At 22.5% G+C, this 17,376-nt stretch overlaps 4 protein-coding genes across 4 annotated transcripts; all 4 read left to right on the top strand. All coding sequences in view use genetic code 6, as the record gives it.

The window, feature by feature from the left end:
• Positions 1-683: 683 nt before the first annotated feature.
• TTHERM_00102590 (transmembrane protein, putative) lies at positions 684-4,318 on the top strand (the record flags this gene model as incomplete). Its single annotated transcript, XM_001012209.2, has 2 exons — positions 684-720; positions 1,173-4,318. 2 exons carry the CDS (start codon positions 684-686, stop codon positions 4,316-4,318), a joined length of 3,183 nt encoding a protein of 1,060 aa, XP_001012209.2.
• Positions 4,319-6,305: 1,987 nt separating this feature from the next.
• TTHERM_00102580 (transmembrane protein, putative) lies at positions 6,306-10,606 on the top strand (the record flags this gene model as incomplete). The annotated part of the gene is made up of 3 exons (XM_001012208.2): positions 6,306-6,691; positions 7,140-7,349; positions 7,411-10,606. 3 exons carry the CDS (start codon positions 6,306-6,308, stop codon positions 10,604-10,606), a joined length of 3,792 nt encoding a protein of 1,263 aa, XP_001012208.2.
• A 1,538-nt stretch (positions 10,607-12,144) lies between these two features.
• TTHERM_00102570 (AMP-binding enzyme family protein) lies at positions 12,145-14,105 on the top strand (the record flags this gene model as incomplete). Its single annotated transcript, XM_001012207.2, has 4 exons — positions 12,145-13,084; positions 13,154-13,586; positions 13,642-13,886; positions 13,951-14,105. The coding sequence occupies 4 exons, from the start codon at positions 12,145-12,147 to the stop codon at positions 14,103-14,105; spliced, it is 1,773 nt and encodes a 590-aa protein (XP_001012207.2).
• A 1,272-nt stretch (positions 14,106-15,377) lies between these two features.
• TTHERM_00102560 (AMP-binding enzyme family protein) lies at positions 15,378-17,338 on the top strand (the record flags this gene model as incomplete). The annotated part of the gene is made up of 3 exons (XM_001012206.2): positions 15,378-16,819; positions 16,875-17,119; positions 17,184-17,338. 3 exons carry the CDS (start codon positions 15,378-15,380, stop codon positions 17,336-17,338), a joined length of 1,842 nt encoding a protein of 613 aa, XP_001012206.2.
• Positions 17,339-17,376: the final 38 nt, after the last annotated feature.

Genomic DNA, 17,376 nt, shown 5'->3' with positions numbered 1-17,376 from the left:
AAATTCAGTCTGTTATCCAATTAATAATTAGTTCGATTTATTAATGATTCATCATAACTTTATAATATCCTGATAATGTTTTGTCATTATATAATTATATTTTTAACTTACAGTCAAAAATAATTAGTTTTTCTTGATTTAGATTACAAATCATTAAATTGGTATTCTAATTTTTGAAATTTATCTTTTATAAAAGTAAATGAAAAAGAAATTTTCTAACCTTAATTGAATTAATAATTTTTTTTGAGTGTTCTTTTAATGGGTCAATTTTTACTAGATCTATTTAATACATTCTGCTTTTTTAAACTGTAAAAAATATTATTAATAATTGAATGTTTCTTTTATTGAATAAATAAGTATAATTAATTTTTTTTGCAAAAACAATACAATTAAAAAGCAATAAAACATATTTGATTCGGACTATTTGCAAATGCCGCAGATTAAATATAAAACTTATTTATGGTACATAATTTTATAAGCTTTGTTGTATATAGAATTGAGTCTAACTTAACTATGCGAATTTGAATAGATACAAAAAATGAACGAGTTTATTAATAATCAGACTATATTGGCCAAATAAACTTTAAATTTGCAAATCCATTTGAAATAATCTGAAAATATAGTTACCTACTAAGTTGAAATTCTCAAACCAATAGAAGTTTTTAAAGAAGGAAACTAACTAAATGTTTTATATTTCAAAGACTAAAGCTAAATTTGTGAGTAAGTATTATTATTTTAAACAATCCATAATTAATATTTTATTAATTAAAAAAATTATATTAATCAATAATATTCATTTTTTCAAACTCTAATGAAAAATGTTTATCTTTTATAATTTGCTTAAAATAACAACTTTTTGATCAAAAAACTAAAACTAAAACTTAAATTGACTTAATAATACCTAAAGGATATTCTTTGATAAAAATATTTTTTATTTTTCTTCTTCCAAAAGGAAAGTAAAAATATATCTTCATTTCAAACTTTAAATAAATGTGTAATGAAACAAATTTTTGGTAAAAATATGATTATTTGGATTTAAAATTATTTATTAATTTGAATTTAAAACATAATAAAAAATGTTTTTCTTTTTTTTATAATAAAATTAAACACAAAACGTTTTCTACTTTGCTTATTTGAAAGTTTATTTTAATAATTAATTTTATTTTTATTAGGAAAGAAGATTTAAATCTATTTGATGTTAGATACTTAGAAAAATATCAAAGCCCATAAATTTATTGTCTTAAAGGATTTTTAATTTTAGTATTTCGTCAACATCAAGAAGTTAGCATTGAATAAGCTTTGTTTAATAACTATACATTAAATTTTAAATTATTTGTCAGCCAAATTTAATATCCTAACAAAATATTAGAAGAAAAAATGTAATATATTTCTGTTAATTACTTTAAATTTTATATATCAAATAATTAATAGTATAGAAACTGAACTAATTAGTATTTTTGATTAAACAAATTAAATAGAATAAATATTAGCTCATCAAAAAATCAAAAAATATTTATAATGTTTAATTTCTATTTACAGTTCAAATTATAGTGGTACTTAAAATAATAATTAAGAAATAAAATTTAGAATGCTCCTTGTACCACCTGGACCAATGTCTGAATGCAGTATAAGCAATTGTGCTTAATGCTCTGGACATGTTCCAAATACTATTTGCATAAATTGCGATTCAAATTTTGCTTTATAAACAAGCACAAGTTGTTAAACATGTGGAGATGGGCTATTTTTTTAATCTATTTCTAGTCCATGTGGTTAATGCTCTGCTAATTGTAAGACTTGTATTAGCTCTTCTAGCTGCTAAGAATGCGATGAAAACTATGAATTAGACTCATCAAATAATTGCCAACCTTGTTTAGTAAGCTAAGGTTATTATTATGACTCATCTACAAAAACATGTATAAAATGCTTTTAAAATTGTCTCTAATGTACCAACTAATCAAGTTGTCAAGTTTGTAATACAGGATACTTCCCTAGTTCTAATTAGTGCTCCCAATGTGATAACTCGTGTCTCACTTGTAAAGGATCGAGTTCAAACAATTGTCTTTCTTGCAAAGACGGGTATTACTTTTACACAGATACCACAACTTGTTCATAAACTTGCAACATACAAGGAGGTTATTTTGCTACTTAAAATACTTGCTCTCCTTGTAATAAAACATGTAGTACCTGTAATGGATTATCTAATACTCAATGTATTACTTGTGCAACTGGACTTTATAAATATGGTGGAGATAATCTTTGTAAGGTATGCCCAACTAATTCAAATCAAGGTAAAGTAAGTAATTGTCAAAGCTCTAAATAACAATGCCTATATAACAACTAAACAAAAAATTATGAGTTAACTGATGTATGCTCTATTTGCAATCAAGGATACACTTTAAGTAACAATACTTGTGTATAAATTTGTCCTTTGACTACTCAGAATTAATATTAAAATGCAAGTTCTAGTTAATGTTAATGTTCTCCTAGCTTTCCATATAAGCATATAACAAAAGATAATTCTATTTTTTGCAGTAACTAATAGTAGCCAGGATTTTATTGTGATATTAACTAAATTTGTTATACATGTAATTAATCTAACTGTTAGACATGCCCTAACTAAAAAACTTGTACATTATGTAATAGTGGTTACTATCTCTGGTTGAATAAGTGTTTTTAATAATGTCCATCCTAACAAAATTTACAGATTTCTAGCTCTTAAACATAGTGTGAATGTATTTAAAATTATATTCTTATCATCCCAGACAATATTTGTATTATTAAGTTGAGTATAACTTCTATTAATATCACTAAAGATTCTCAATACAATGTGATAACAGTTATTTTTAATAGAGTACCTTATCCAAACGAAACAAATGGGATTAACATAGAGTTAGACCCTGGTAAATTAATTTTAAATACAGACTATTAAATTATATCATAACAACTAATCAGCAACAGTGTTGTTTTTAATATATCTGTAGAATAAAATAGAAGAGTTAATCAAATAGTTGTTTCTTACAGCAATCAATAAACTACATTCTAATTATAAAATACTATTTTCACTACAAGTACTTATAACAATTCTTAGCAAAGTGTTTAGGGAAAAATTAATAGCGCTATGAGCATTAGCAAGGATCTTACTTCTGGCTAAGGAAATGGTTACAGCATAATTCTCATTCTCAAAAAATTCTAAATTTTGTGTTTCCTTTCAAATTTTATTTAGGTTTTTGGACCCTTAATTTTATTTAAAAACTACCTACCTCAAATAGTTTATGTCGGAACAATTCTAGCATCTTCATTTATATTTACTTCTATTCCCGATGCTAATTAATTAGATGTAAATAGCTAAACTGATAATATAAGTTAAGGCTCAGCTTCATCTGAGCAGTAGCTTTTATAAGACTTAGGATTGTAAGCAAATTTATACTATGCTCTTCCCATACCAAATATATCTTTAATAATATCAGTTGTTATAGTCCTTCTTTGTTGCTTTGCTAGATGGGTTATGAAAGGAAAGCAATATACTATGGAAATAGTAAACTTTTTAATAAATTTAGCATCATCTGTTCAATAAGGCTTTATTACTCCCTCTCTATTTAGCATTTATTACTGCCTAGCATACACATAAGAGAAATATTCTGCTGTTATTTAACTGATTATCCATGCAAGCTTTTTTGTTTTAATTTACTGTTTTTCTTTTAAAAGAACTGCAAATTATATCGAAAGCTATTTACCCAATTTTGCTATAAATATTAACACAAAGGCAAAGGGATGGAATACTTATTTATTTGCAAGCTACATAAAAAAATATGCTATTGTTTTGCTAATTTTAACTATTCCCACTCATCCTTTTGTTTGTTGCATAATTCTATCACTTATTTTTGGATGCTTTGGATTATACATCTTATATTTTAGATTTTTTAACAGTAAATTTATCAATTTATACAAAATAATTTAAGAGTTTTTAATCTTCGTTACAATAATTCTGCTTATAATATGCTTTAAGAAGTAATAGGATATTTTAAATTAAGATGCAATATCTGATAAGGATCTAAAAAGTGTAGATCAATTTAGTTTGATAGTAATAATAATGCTAGTAGTTTGTTTAATGATGAGCTTTATCTTGTTCTTAATAAGATTAATAATCTCAATAGTAGAAATTTTATATAAACTAAAATAATATTTGACAAAAAGAAACGAATAAGAGTAAAGTACTGAATCGCTTGATTAAATATTAGAATAAGTTAACTCATTTTAATAAAAATAAGAGCTATTTAACAAAGTTCAAGTAAGGAAAAAAAATTTAAACATAAAATGACAACCATAAAAAAATTGATTTCGAATAATGAAATAATATTCGGAATTTAAATATTCAAATATAATATTTTTATTATTATATTAATAATTTAACAAATTTATAGCTTTAAAAATTATTATAAATATAATTCATAAATTAGAAAAAAGTAGATAATATAAATATATTTCCTTAGTAATTCTAAAGTTTTTTTTATAATTAGAAATTTAAAATAAAATTTAATGAAATGATTATAATAAAGGAAATTTTTATTTATTAGAATTTAGACATCTAAAAATTTGATTTTTAATTTTTACTCAATATAGCACAAAAAAATAACTTAATAGTATTTTAGATTAATAATTTTTATTTTTTATCTTTTATTGACTAAATGTCCTCTAAATTAAGCTTATTTAATCAAAAAGATATTTTTCTTTAAATATTTTGATTTGATAACAAGATATATTTTGTCTGAATATCCAATATATTTTTTAATTTATTATCTTTCTTAAATTTACTATTAATAAATAGCTTAATGTGCATACTTGAATGTCAAAAATGACGATTATCAATATTTTGATTGATAAATACAATAATTTTGTAAAAATATTTTGTTCATATTAATCCTTTATTAAATGGATATATTGACCTAGAATTTAATTATCTGTAAGGAATAAATTAATAAAGATTTATTTTTTTAGTTTAGTATACTCTTCTGGAGGGTTTTTGAGTGTTTTTATAGGTGACGTGTAGGGTTATCGGTTTTGGTTTTTGAAAAATACAGTAAAAAAAATAGAGAGTTGAAAATATAATTTTAAAATAATTTTTTTAAATTTTACATGGTGTAAACATATATACCTTATAACTAGTTTATAAAAAATGATTGAATATTTGAATCTTGTTTTTATTCTCAACTTGATTTATTTAAATAAGATAATAATAATTAAAAGAAAAAAATCTTTAGTTTATAACTAATAAAATTCGAAAATATTTGGGATCTTTTATTTATTCATTCAAGAGCTTGCAGTGAATTATTTAATTTCAGGTAGATTTTGATTTATAAAAAAATAATTAAATAATTCAATAATTGGATGTTAATAAATTAACAAAATAAAATTCAAACTCAATTATTATTAGCTGAGTATCTTGTAAACTTATTTCAAATATCTATTTATAGTTTAGTAAGTAAAATAGAATATAAACTTACAAAATATTAAAGAATAATCAAATTAATTCTTATTTTAATTGATAAATTAGAAATTTATCTTCTTTATCAATTCATAGAATCATGGTAGATGTATATTTGATGTGTATGACTTTAATTTAAATAATAAATTAATATTCATTTACTATTTCTTTATCACATAATATATATGTTTTTGAAAATCTTATGTTACAGTTTATACTTTTTTATGAAAATAATTCCTTTCAATAACTGAAATATCCTTTAACTTGATTTAAAAATTTATTTTTTTTAATATATGTAATTTTTTAATGAAACCTTTAGTATTATAATATTATAAAAAATTTTTTTTTATGTATCACCGATTATGGTTGTCATTTGCTACTTTCAGAAAAAATTTATTATTGTTATTAATTATTAATTTATTACTAAAATAGAGCCAGCTTGCAGATTATTTAGATTTTTAATCATTCATTTAATTAATTTTTTTATAAAAAATACAAAATAAATTAATATTTTCGTATGTAAATCAACCTTTTTATTGTTTTCCTTAACTTACAGAGAAAAATCTATTTACTTTTTACCATATTTTTTTGTTTACAAATATAAAAAAGCAATAAGTCCTTAAAAATATAAATAAGGTAATGCTTTATTGAATAATTATAATTAAATATTTAGTTTAATCGAAATTCAACTTTTGTAAATATATTTCACCATAACTTCTCACTTACAAATATATTTTTTACTAGTAATTAAATAAGATTGTTTTTTTAATCTGAATATAAAATGTATGGAATTTTTCTACTAATTTACAAAACAAAAACTTTTATGGATAGTTCATTGATGAATTAAGTTATATTTGAAATAAATTAAATCAAAATATCAAATATTATTAAACAATTAATTCGCTATTTATCATTAAAAATGTTACAGAGTAAATTGAGAATTTACTCATGGTGCATATCTCTTTAAATTGTCATATATGCATAATTATATGCTAGTTATGCATGCGATTTCTCATAAATGAATTAACTGCATGAATTTATTAGTAATAACTCGAAAATAGCTAAATAAACCTTAGATTTATATATCCATTAGGAGCAATTAGAAAACATGGTAGCTTATTAGGTTGAAATTCTCTAAAAAATTTTAGGTTTTACTGAAAAAAATCAACTAAATATTTTATATTTTGAAGATTAAAGCTAAAACTGTAGGTAAATATTATTTTTTTATACTTTAATAATGGAATAATGAATAAGTTCTATTTTAAAATTATTTAGAAGAAGTATTTATTTTATTTATATACATAAGAAGTGAATTTTTATTATTCCTTTTTTCTTATTTTATCTATATTAATTACTTTCTAATCCATCCGAAAGGTTTTTCTCAATCTTATAATCAGTTGAAAATTAATAATAAAAACAATATTAATTACTAACAAGCTAATTATAGAAAAACTTTAGAAATGTTTTTAAGTTTTTAGTTGATAATAACATAAAATTCTTTCTACTAATAAATATTAATTTATTTAATCTAAAATCCTTAATTTTTTTTCAATAAAAATTATTTTCCAAAATAAAAAAATAAAGTTTTTAAGATGCTAAATTTAATTTATTAATTTTAAAATTAATTTTAATTTTAACTTTTTTTATTTTTAATTAGCAATGAAAGTTAATCTAGTTTTATTGGTATCTATTAAAACCAAGAACAATAAATCTATTGTTATAAGGGATTTTTTATTGTTGTGTTTAAAAATCCATAAAAAGATGAGAGCAATTTTATTTAAACTTTGTTTAAAAATTGTACAATTAACATAATGATGGTATCTGAAAACTATAATTTAATTTAAAACAAAGGCTTAGAGCAAAACAAGTAAAATAAATATAAAATATTTTCTTTTTTCTTAATTAATAAATATTTAAACTATAAAAAGAATTTAAATTGAGCTGATTAGCATTTTTGACTTTGTTGATTAAAATGAATTAATGTTAGCTCTTTAAAAAGTGATAGAATATTTATAATGTTAGATTTCTTCAAATAATAATAATTACTTTAGGAACTTAAATTACTTTATTAAAAAAAATAAAATTAGAATACTTCCTTAATGTGATGTAAATAATTGTTCTAAATGTGCTCCTGGTTAGAAAAACACATGTTCTGATTGCAAAAAAGATTTTGCTTTAGTCTCTACTTCAAGCTGTTCAAAATGCGGATCTGGTTAATAATTTTAATCTACTTCTTAACCTTGTATTTAATGTCCTTTTTATTGCACTACTTGCAATAACTCTTCTACTTGCACTGAATGCAATCCTAACTATTAATTAGATTCTTCTAAAAACTGTCAGCCTTGCAAACTTACTAATGGAGAGTACTATGATTCTAAATAGAAGAAATGTGGTAGTTGTCCTACTTATTGCTAATAATGCAGCAGTTCTTCAAATTGTTCTGTATGTTAACCAGGCTATTCGTTAAACTCTTAAAAAAATGGTTGCTAAATTTGTTAAACAAATTAAGGTTAGTTTATTGATCCCAGTAATTAAACATGCGGTCAATGTTCTTCTTAGTGCTTAAAATGTACTAGCCCTACAAATTGTACTGAATGTTAAGCTAATTATTAAGTAAATGCTTCAAATAATACTTGTTAAGCTTGTTAAATAAGTTAAGGCTAATATTATGATTCTTCTGCTAAAAAATGCACCAATTGTTTTTTAAATTGTTTATAATGTACCAACTCATCAAATTGTCAATTATGTAAACCTGGATACTATCCTAACTCCAATTAATGCTCTCAATGTAATAACTAGTGTCTGACTTGCAATGGACCAAATTAAAATAATTGCCTTTCTTGTAATAGTGGACTCTATTTATACACAAATAATTCAACATGTTAACCTACTTGTAATACAGCAGGAGGCTATTTCATAAATTAAAATACATGCTCCCCATGTGATTAAACTTGTGCTACTTGTAACGGATCTTCTAGTACTCAATGCATTACTTGTGCAACTGGATATTACAAATACGGTGCAGATAATCTTTGTAAAACATGCCCACCTAATTCTACTTAAACTGTACTAAGCAATTGCCAAAGCTCTTCATTGCAATGCCTCCTTAATAACCAAACAAAAAAATATGAATTAACTAATGTATGTTCTGTTTGCAACTAAGGATACACTTTAAGTAACAATATTTGCATAGATAGCTGCTCTCTAATTACCTAGAATTACTATTATCATTTAAGTACTAATTAATGTAAATGTTCTTCTAGCTATTTGTACAAGCACATAAGAAAAGACAATTCTGTATTTTGTAGTAATCAATAGTAACCAGGATATTATTGTGATACCGATTAAATCTGTAATGTGTGCAAATAACTAAATTGTTAAACATGCCCTGACTAAAATACTTGTACATTATGTAATAATGGATATTATCTCTGGCTAAATCAGTGCCTTTAGTCATGTTCTTCCTCTCAAAATTTGCAAATTTCTAGCTCTTAATCACAGTGTGAATGTGCTTAAAATTATATTCTTATCACCCCAGACAATATTTGTGTTATTAAGTTGAGTATAACTTCAATTAATCTCTCTAAAGATTCTCAATACAATGTGATAACAGTTATTTTTAATAGAGTACCTTATCCAAATGAAACAAATGGGATTAGTATACAATTAGATCCTGGCAAATTAATTTTGAATACAGATTATCGAATTGTATCATAACAACTGATTAGTAACACAGTTGTTTTTAATATATCTGTCGAATAAAATAGAAGAGTTAATTAAATAGTAGTCTCTTACAATAATCAACAAACTACATTCTAATTATAAAATGCTATTCTCACTACAAGTACTTATAACAATTCTCAGCAAAGTGTTTAGGGAAAAATTGATAGTGCTTCAAGCGCTAGCAAGGCTCTTACTTCTGGTTAAGGAAATGGCTATAGCATAATTCTCATACTCAAAAAATTCTAAATTTTGTGTTTCCTTTCAAATTTTATTTAATTTTTTGGACCATTAGTTTTATTTAAAAACTATCTACCTCAAATAGTTTATGTAGGAACAATTCTAGCATCTTCATTTATATTTACTTCTATCCCTGATGCTAGTTAATTAGATGCAAATAGTTAAAGTGATAGCACAAGTTAAGGCTCAACTTCATCTGAGCAGTAGCTTTTGTAAGACTTAGGATTGTAAGCAAATTTATACTATGCTCTTCCCATACCAAATATATCTTTAATAACATCAGTTGTAATAGTCCTTCTTTGCTGCTTTGCTAGATGGGTTATGAAAGGAAAGCAGTATACTATGGAAATAGTAAACTTTTTAATCAATGTAGCATCATCTGTTCAATAAGGCTTTATTACTCCCTCTCTATTTAGCATTTATTACTGCCTAGCATATACATAAGAGAAATATTTTGCTGTTATTTAATTGCTTATCCATGCAGCCTTTTTTGTTTTAATTTACTGTTTTTCTTTTAAAAAAGATGTAAATTATATTGAAAGTTATTTACCCAATTTTGCTTTAAATATTAACACAAAGGCAAAGGGATGGAGTACTTATTTATTTGCAAGCTACATAAAAAAGTATACTATCATTTTACTTATTTTAATGATTCCCAGCCATCCTTACGTTTGTTGCATAGTCATATCAATTACTTTTGGGTGCTTTGGATTATACATTTTATATTTTAGATTTTTTAACAGTAAATTTATCAATATTTACAAAATAATTTAAGAGTTTTTCATCTCTGTTACAGTAATTCTGTTTATGGTTTGCATAAAGAAGTAATAAGATATTTTAAACTAAGATACAATATCTGATGATGACTTGAAGAAAGTAGATTAATTTAGCTTAATAGTAATAATTATGCTTGCAATCTGTTTAATGATGAGTTTCTTCTTATTCTTAATTAGATTGGTAATCTAACTTGTAGAAATTTTTTAAAAACTAAAAAATTATTTGACAAAAAAAAATGAAAAAGAATAGCTAACTGAGTCATTTGATTAAATCTTGGAATAATTTAACTCATCTAAATAAAATTTAGTTTTTTATAACAAAACAAAAGTAAGAAGAGAAAGTTTGAACTAAAAAGAGCAACCCTAAAAAATAGATTTAGAATAATGAAACGATGATTCCTAAATTTAGATACAAACAATAAATTTAAAATAATTTCTTTATAAAAATTTACCAATTTAAAAAATTTATTACTTTCTATATAAAAAAGCATTAAAAAATTTAACAAAGCTACTTTATAAAATTAACTTTTATTAACAAATAAAAATATGTATTAAAATGTAAGTTTAGGATATTAGTAATAAAAAATTTAAATAAAATATAATTTAATAAATTTGAAATGAATATTAAGTAAGGGTGTTATAATTTTACTTTTTAATTAATTTTGCAGATTAAAAAATTAATTTATATTATTAATCACATTTTATTCATTTAATTTTTTAAAAGCTTACTAAAGTTGTTAAAATTAAAATAAATTCAAAAATTTATAAATTATTTTTTTATATAATAGTAATCCTCTTTAATTAATATCTTTCACATCATATCATTTTTGTGAAATAAATTCGAATTAATTTTAGGAAAAATATTGAATTTTTATTAAAAAAATTTTAAACCCTTGTTTTTAATTCACAGAAATTAATTTTAGATTATGAAAAAGAACAGCATCAATTATTTAAAAAATAATTTCAATACTTTTTTTATTTACTAATTAAAAGAAATTACCATTTTTTAAAGATAAATTTTACATTTTAGAACCTACTTAAATTAAACATATAATAAGAATATATTAATTAAATAAAAAATCCAAAATGATTTTTCAAATCTTTCATATTCTTTTTTTATTGTATTAAAGTTGTATGTTTGAATATAAATTAATTTAAGTAAACTCCTTTATAGATATAAAAGCTTATTCTAAAATAATCACAACCAGCTGCCTTATACGCTAAATAATTATTTCAGTATTAATAACGATTATTTTAGAAAACAAATTCAGAATTATTTTAAAATAGGTTATTTTTACTAATTTCATTCCAGTTATTACAAAGTTTATTAAATAATACAGCTTTTCATCATTAATTTATTTATTTTATTATAGAAAAATATATATTTTATTAAGAACTTACTTGATAAATTATTTTTCTATAAATCTAAAGATAATTATTGCAAGTATAATTTACTTCCTAAATTTATCTAAACTATAATAACTCCTTAAAAAAAATTATCTCTTTCATAATTGCTTAAAAAATAAATAAATGAGCAAATAATTAATTATTTTTGTAAATTTTTAAAATTTAATGAATTTAAGAGTATGAAAGATTGTATGGATGGAGAGATAAAAATATATTCCTTTAAAAAATAAATTATATAATTAAGTAAATTCTTTTGATGGTATGAAGAAGCTTGTTTCTAATAAAAATTTTTATTATACTAGCAGCTTACTGGTTTTGAATTAAAAATTCTTTATTGCGCTGATAAATTCAATCATTTTCTTGAATTACTTTTTCTACTTGAATTATTAAAAATAAATTCGTAAATGATAAATTTTCCTTTTATAATAATTTAATTAATAAGTAGAAGTTAAAATTTTAGAAAATAAAATAAAAAGAGATATTATTAATTGACTTTAAATATACAAACTATTATAATTGATGGGTTTTGCTAATCTTGACATTTTTTCATAACATTTCTACTTTAATATTGAAAAAAAACAGATAAAGAAGAGCACGCTAATTGGATTAATTTCCACTGTAGTCGTTTTAATTGCTGCAGCAACCTACTATATATATTTGCTCGATTTATACATAAATAATGAAATAGATCCTATCTATAGATCTCAGAATGTCATAACTTCAGAAAGAATAGATATCAATCTAGAAGATAACCTTATAGCATTTAGATATGAATATGACTACAACAAAGGCATAGATTTATTGGAAGCTTAAAACAATAAGACATACTTGGTAAATTATGCTTATTTCTACTACTCTGATAGATTTAGTAATTAGCAAGTAACTTTGGATGTAATTGAATGCACAGACTCTAACTTAATTGGGTTTCACTGCATTGATTTTTCAAATCTTAAGAATTACACTTTAACTCTAAGTAATATTGAAAGTATTTACTCTTATATAGGAATTATGACTTATGGATGCTTAGACTTAGACAGTGTTAAAACTACAATTCCTTCAAATTGCGCTTCTTAATAAGAAATTGATTAAATAATAAATGGTATGAATTCAGGTTTGAGGTTAAAATTACTATCATCCTAGTTTAACACTTCTAAGAAGCAAATGTAAGTTACCTACAGAAACTAATTCATTTATACCGCAGCTAATCAACTTATTTAAACAAACATAAAGACTTAGAAATAGGTAACTACAGTAAAGGAAGGAATGCTCATTTTATAATCTACAAATTATTCTTCACCCATCTAATACGATGTCTTCTTGCAAAGCTATGATAGGTAGTATAGCATTACAAATATCAATTGCTCTGGATATAGCTTTGTTCTAATAAATGTTGATGAAATTGTCTAGGAGATCATTGTTCAGTTTCAGACTATTCCAGAAATTATGGCTCTAGGAAATAGTATCTTAACACTTTTAATGTTCATAGGAGTTTTAGGAAAGTTTTATTCTTTCGACTCTATAAGAAAAGATTTTTTTATGCTAATCATGCAAAATTTATTTTAACAAAATTACATGAAAATTTTAAAGTCTTCGAAACCACAAGTTGAAGAGAAGTAAGAAAATTTTAAAGTGCCTTAAGTCAAAGCTAATAACGATACTAGCATTTAAAAAGAGAAATTAGATATAAGTGAATAAAAAGGAGAAGCTGATTATTTTAAAAATAGAAACTACTAATATTCCAGAACAACTAAGACAAAGATAGAAATAGATTTTCAATAAATAAAACAAAGTTTTAAAGAAAGAAATTTTTATGAAAAGTTGAGAAACTCAAATGTTTCTACACCAAGAGAAGCAAACACTCCTATAGGTAGGTATAAACTAGATAAGTATATGCAGAATTTTAAGGAATTATGCAGCCAAAAATATTCATAAATGATTTACTAAAATATTTTCAAGACAAGGTAAATTAATTCCTTTACAATTAAAAATAATTTATTTACTGATCAAATAAAAAAGGTTCCGTAAAAAGGAAGAATACCTTTAAAGTCAAGGACTTAGTAAGTAGTCTCAGAAATTTATAGAAGACTAATTAGTTAAAGACTTGAATATTTTTTAGCTCTATAAGGACATTTTATTTTTAAAAAAGGCTATTATGATCCTACTGGATAAATAGTAATTAGCCGCACTAAAACTTGTTGGATGCTCATAAAAATTTTTAGAAACTTAAAAGGATAATATAGATAGCGGTATAAGCTTTCAATGTAAATAAAACAAAATTCAATAAATTTTAACTTCCTTTTATAAACTATTTTGATTTTTAAAAAGCAAACGATTGTAAATTGAGCCATTTCGAGGAGTAATATGCTGTTCTAATATCTGAAGATCTTTAATTATAGAGTATCTAACAATTCATCTAAAAGTGCAAATCTGAAAAGTATATAAATGAGATTGATAAAAGAATATTATCTTCGATATCTTGATTATCAAATAAAAATATTTAATATTTATTCAGTTTTTTTAATTTTTATGATAATTTTTTTATGTTTATATTATAATTTTTTTATGAATTATATTTAATCACCTTAAAAATTTTATTTTCAAATTGTTATTTGAATAATTAATTAATATTTTGGTTCCTTTAAATAAATAAAAAATATTAAACCCTGATTTTTTATTCATAGAAATTAGTTATGAAAAAAAACAGTATCAATTCTTTAAAAAATAATTTTAATACTTTTTTTATTTATTAATTAAGCAAATTATCATTGTTAGTTTTTAAGATAAATTTTACATTTTACAAGTTAAGTAAATTAAAAATATAATAAAAAATTTTTAATTAAATAAAAAATCCAAAATGATTTTCAAATCTTTCATTTTCTTTTTCTATTGTATTAAAGTTGTATTTTTGAATAAAAATTAATATTTTATATTAATATATTAAGTTATATTAAGTGAGTGTAAATTATTTTTACCACGAAATAATTAATTTAAGTAAATTCCTTTGTATAAATAAAACCTTATGCTAAAATACGCACAACCAGCCTTAAATGCTAAAGAATTCTTTCAGTAATAATAACGATTATTTTACAAAATAAATTCAGAATTGTTTTTAAATAAGTTCTTTTTACTAATTTCATTCTAGTAATTGCAAACCTTATTATTAATAATACAACTATCATCATTAGTTTATTTATAAAAAAATATGTATTTTATTATGAACTTACTTGATTAATTATTTTTCTATAAATATTAAGAAAATTATTGCAAATATTGTTTACTTCCTAAATAAATTTATCTAAACTATAATAACTCCTTCAATGATCAATTCTCTCTTTCATAATTGCTTAAAAATAAATAAATGAGTAATTAATTCTCTTTGTAAATTATTTAAATTTAATGAATTTAACTATGAAAGATTGTATGGAGGGAGAGATAAAAAATATATTTCTTTAATAAATGAAACATATAATTTAGTAAATTGTTTTGATGGTACGATGATGACTCTTTTATTTTTTTATTATACATGCAGCTTTACTGATTTTAAATTTAAATTTCTTTAGGCATTTATAAATTCAATAAATTATTTATTTAAATTCCTTATTGTACTTGAATTATTAAAAAAAAAAAAATTTGTTAATGATAAATTTTTCTTTTATAATAAATTAATTAATTAGTAGAAGTTCAATAATTAAGAAAATAAAATAAAAAGAGATATAATTAATTGATCTTAAATATACAAGCTAATTTAATTAATGGGTTTTGATAATCTTGACATTTTTTCATAGCATTTCTACTTTAATGTTGAAAAAAAAAAGATAAAGAAGAGCACGCTAATTGGATTAATTTCCACTGTAGTCGTTTTGGTTACTGCAGCAGCCTACTATATATATTTGTTGAATTTATACATAAAAAACGAAATAGATCCTATCTATAGATCTCAGAATGTCATAACTTCAGAAAGAATAGATATTAACCTTGATGATAATCTTGTAGCATTTAGATATGAATACGACTATAACAAAGGCATAGATTTATTGGAAGCTTAAAACAATAAGACATACTTGGTAAATTATGCCTTTTTCTACTACTCTGATAGTTTTGGTAATTAGCAAGTAACTTTGGATGTAATTGAATGCACAGATGCTAACTTAATTGGGTTTCACTGCATTGATTTTTCAAATCTTAAGAATTACACTTTAACTCTAAGTACTATTGAAAGCATTTACTCTTATATAGGAATTATTACTTATGGATGTTTAGACTTAGACAGTTATAAAACTACAATTCCTACAAATTGCGCTTCTTAATAAGAAATTGATTAAATAATAAATTCTATGAATTCAGGTATGAGGTTGAAATTGCTTTCATCCTAGTTTAACACTTCTAAGAAGCAAATGTAAGTTACCTACAGAAACTAATTCACTTTTACATCAGCTAATCAACTTATTTAAACAAACGTAAAGACTTAGAAATAGGTAACTACAGTAAAGGAAGGAATGCTCATTTTATAATCTACAAACTATTCTTCACCTATCTAATATAATGTCTTCTTGTAAAGCTATGATAGACAATATAGCATTTCAAATATTGATTTTTCTGGATATAGCTTTGTCCTAATAAATGTAGATGAAATTGTCTAATAAACCATTGTTCAGTTTCAGACTATTCCAGAAATTATGGTTCTAGGAAATAGTATTTTAACCCTTTTAATGTTCATAGGAGTTTTAGGAAAGTTTTATTCTTTTGATTCTATAAGAAAAGATTTTTTTATGCTAATCATGCAAAATTTATTTTAACAAAATTACATGAAAATTTTAAAGTCTTTGAAAATACAAGTTGAAGAGAAATAAGAAAATAATAAAACACCTGAGATCAAAGCTAATAACAATAATGGCACTGAATAAGAGAAATTAGATATGAATGAATAAAAAGGAGAATCTGATTATTTTAAAAGTACACAATACTAATAATCCAGAACAATTAAGACAAAGTTACAAATAGATTTTCAATAAATAAAATAAAGTTTAAGAGAAAATTATTTTTATAATAAAATAAGAAACTCAAATGTTTCTACATCAAGAGAAGCAAACACTGCTGTAGGTAGGTATAAATTAGATAAACATATGCAGAATTTTAAGGCAATATGCAGCTAAAAATATTCATAAATAATTTACAAAAATATTTTCAAGACAAGGTAAATTAATTCGTTTACAATTAAAAATAATTAATTTATTGATCAAATAAAAAAGGTTCCGTAAAAAGGAAGAATACCTTTAAAGTCAAGGACTTAGTAAGTAGTCTCAGAAATTTATAGAAGACTAATTAGTTAAAGACTTGAATATTTTTTAGTTCTATAAGGACATTTTATTTTTAAAAAAGGCTATTATGATCCTACTGGATAAATAGTAATTAGCCGCACTAAAACTTGTTGGATGCTCATAAAATTTTTTAGAAGCTTAAAAGGATAATATAGATAGCGGTTTAAGCTTTCAATGTAAATAAAACAAAATTCAATAAATTTTAACTTCCTCTTTTTAATTATTTTGGTTATAAAAAAGCAAACGAAAACAAATTGAGTCATTTTGAGGAGTAATATGCTATTCTAATATCTGAAGATCTTTAATTATAGAATATTTAATAATTTATCTAAAAGTGCCAATCTGAAAAGTGTATAAATGAGATTGATAAAAGAATACTATCTTCGATATCTTGATTATCAAATAAAAATATTTAATGTTTATTCAGTTATTT

This window comes from Tetrahymena thermophila (genome assembly GCF_000189635.1).
Source record: "Tetrahymena thermophila SB210 genomic scaffold scf_8254716, whole genome shotgun sequence".
Taxonomy (NCBI): domain Eukaryota; phylum Ciliophora; class Oligohymenophorea; order Hymenostomatida; family Tetrahymenidae; genus Tetrahymena; species Tetrahymena thermophila.
Note: the sequence above shows the minus strand (reverse complement) of the source record. Positions and strands in the feature narration are given on the sequence as shown.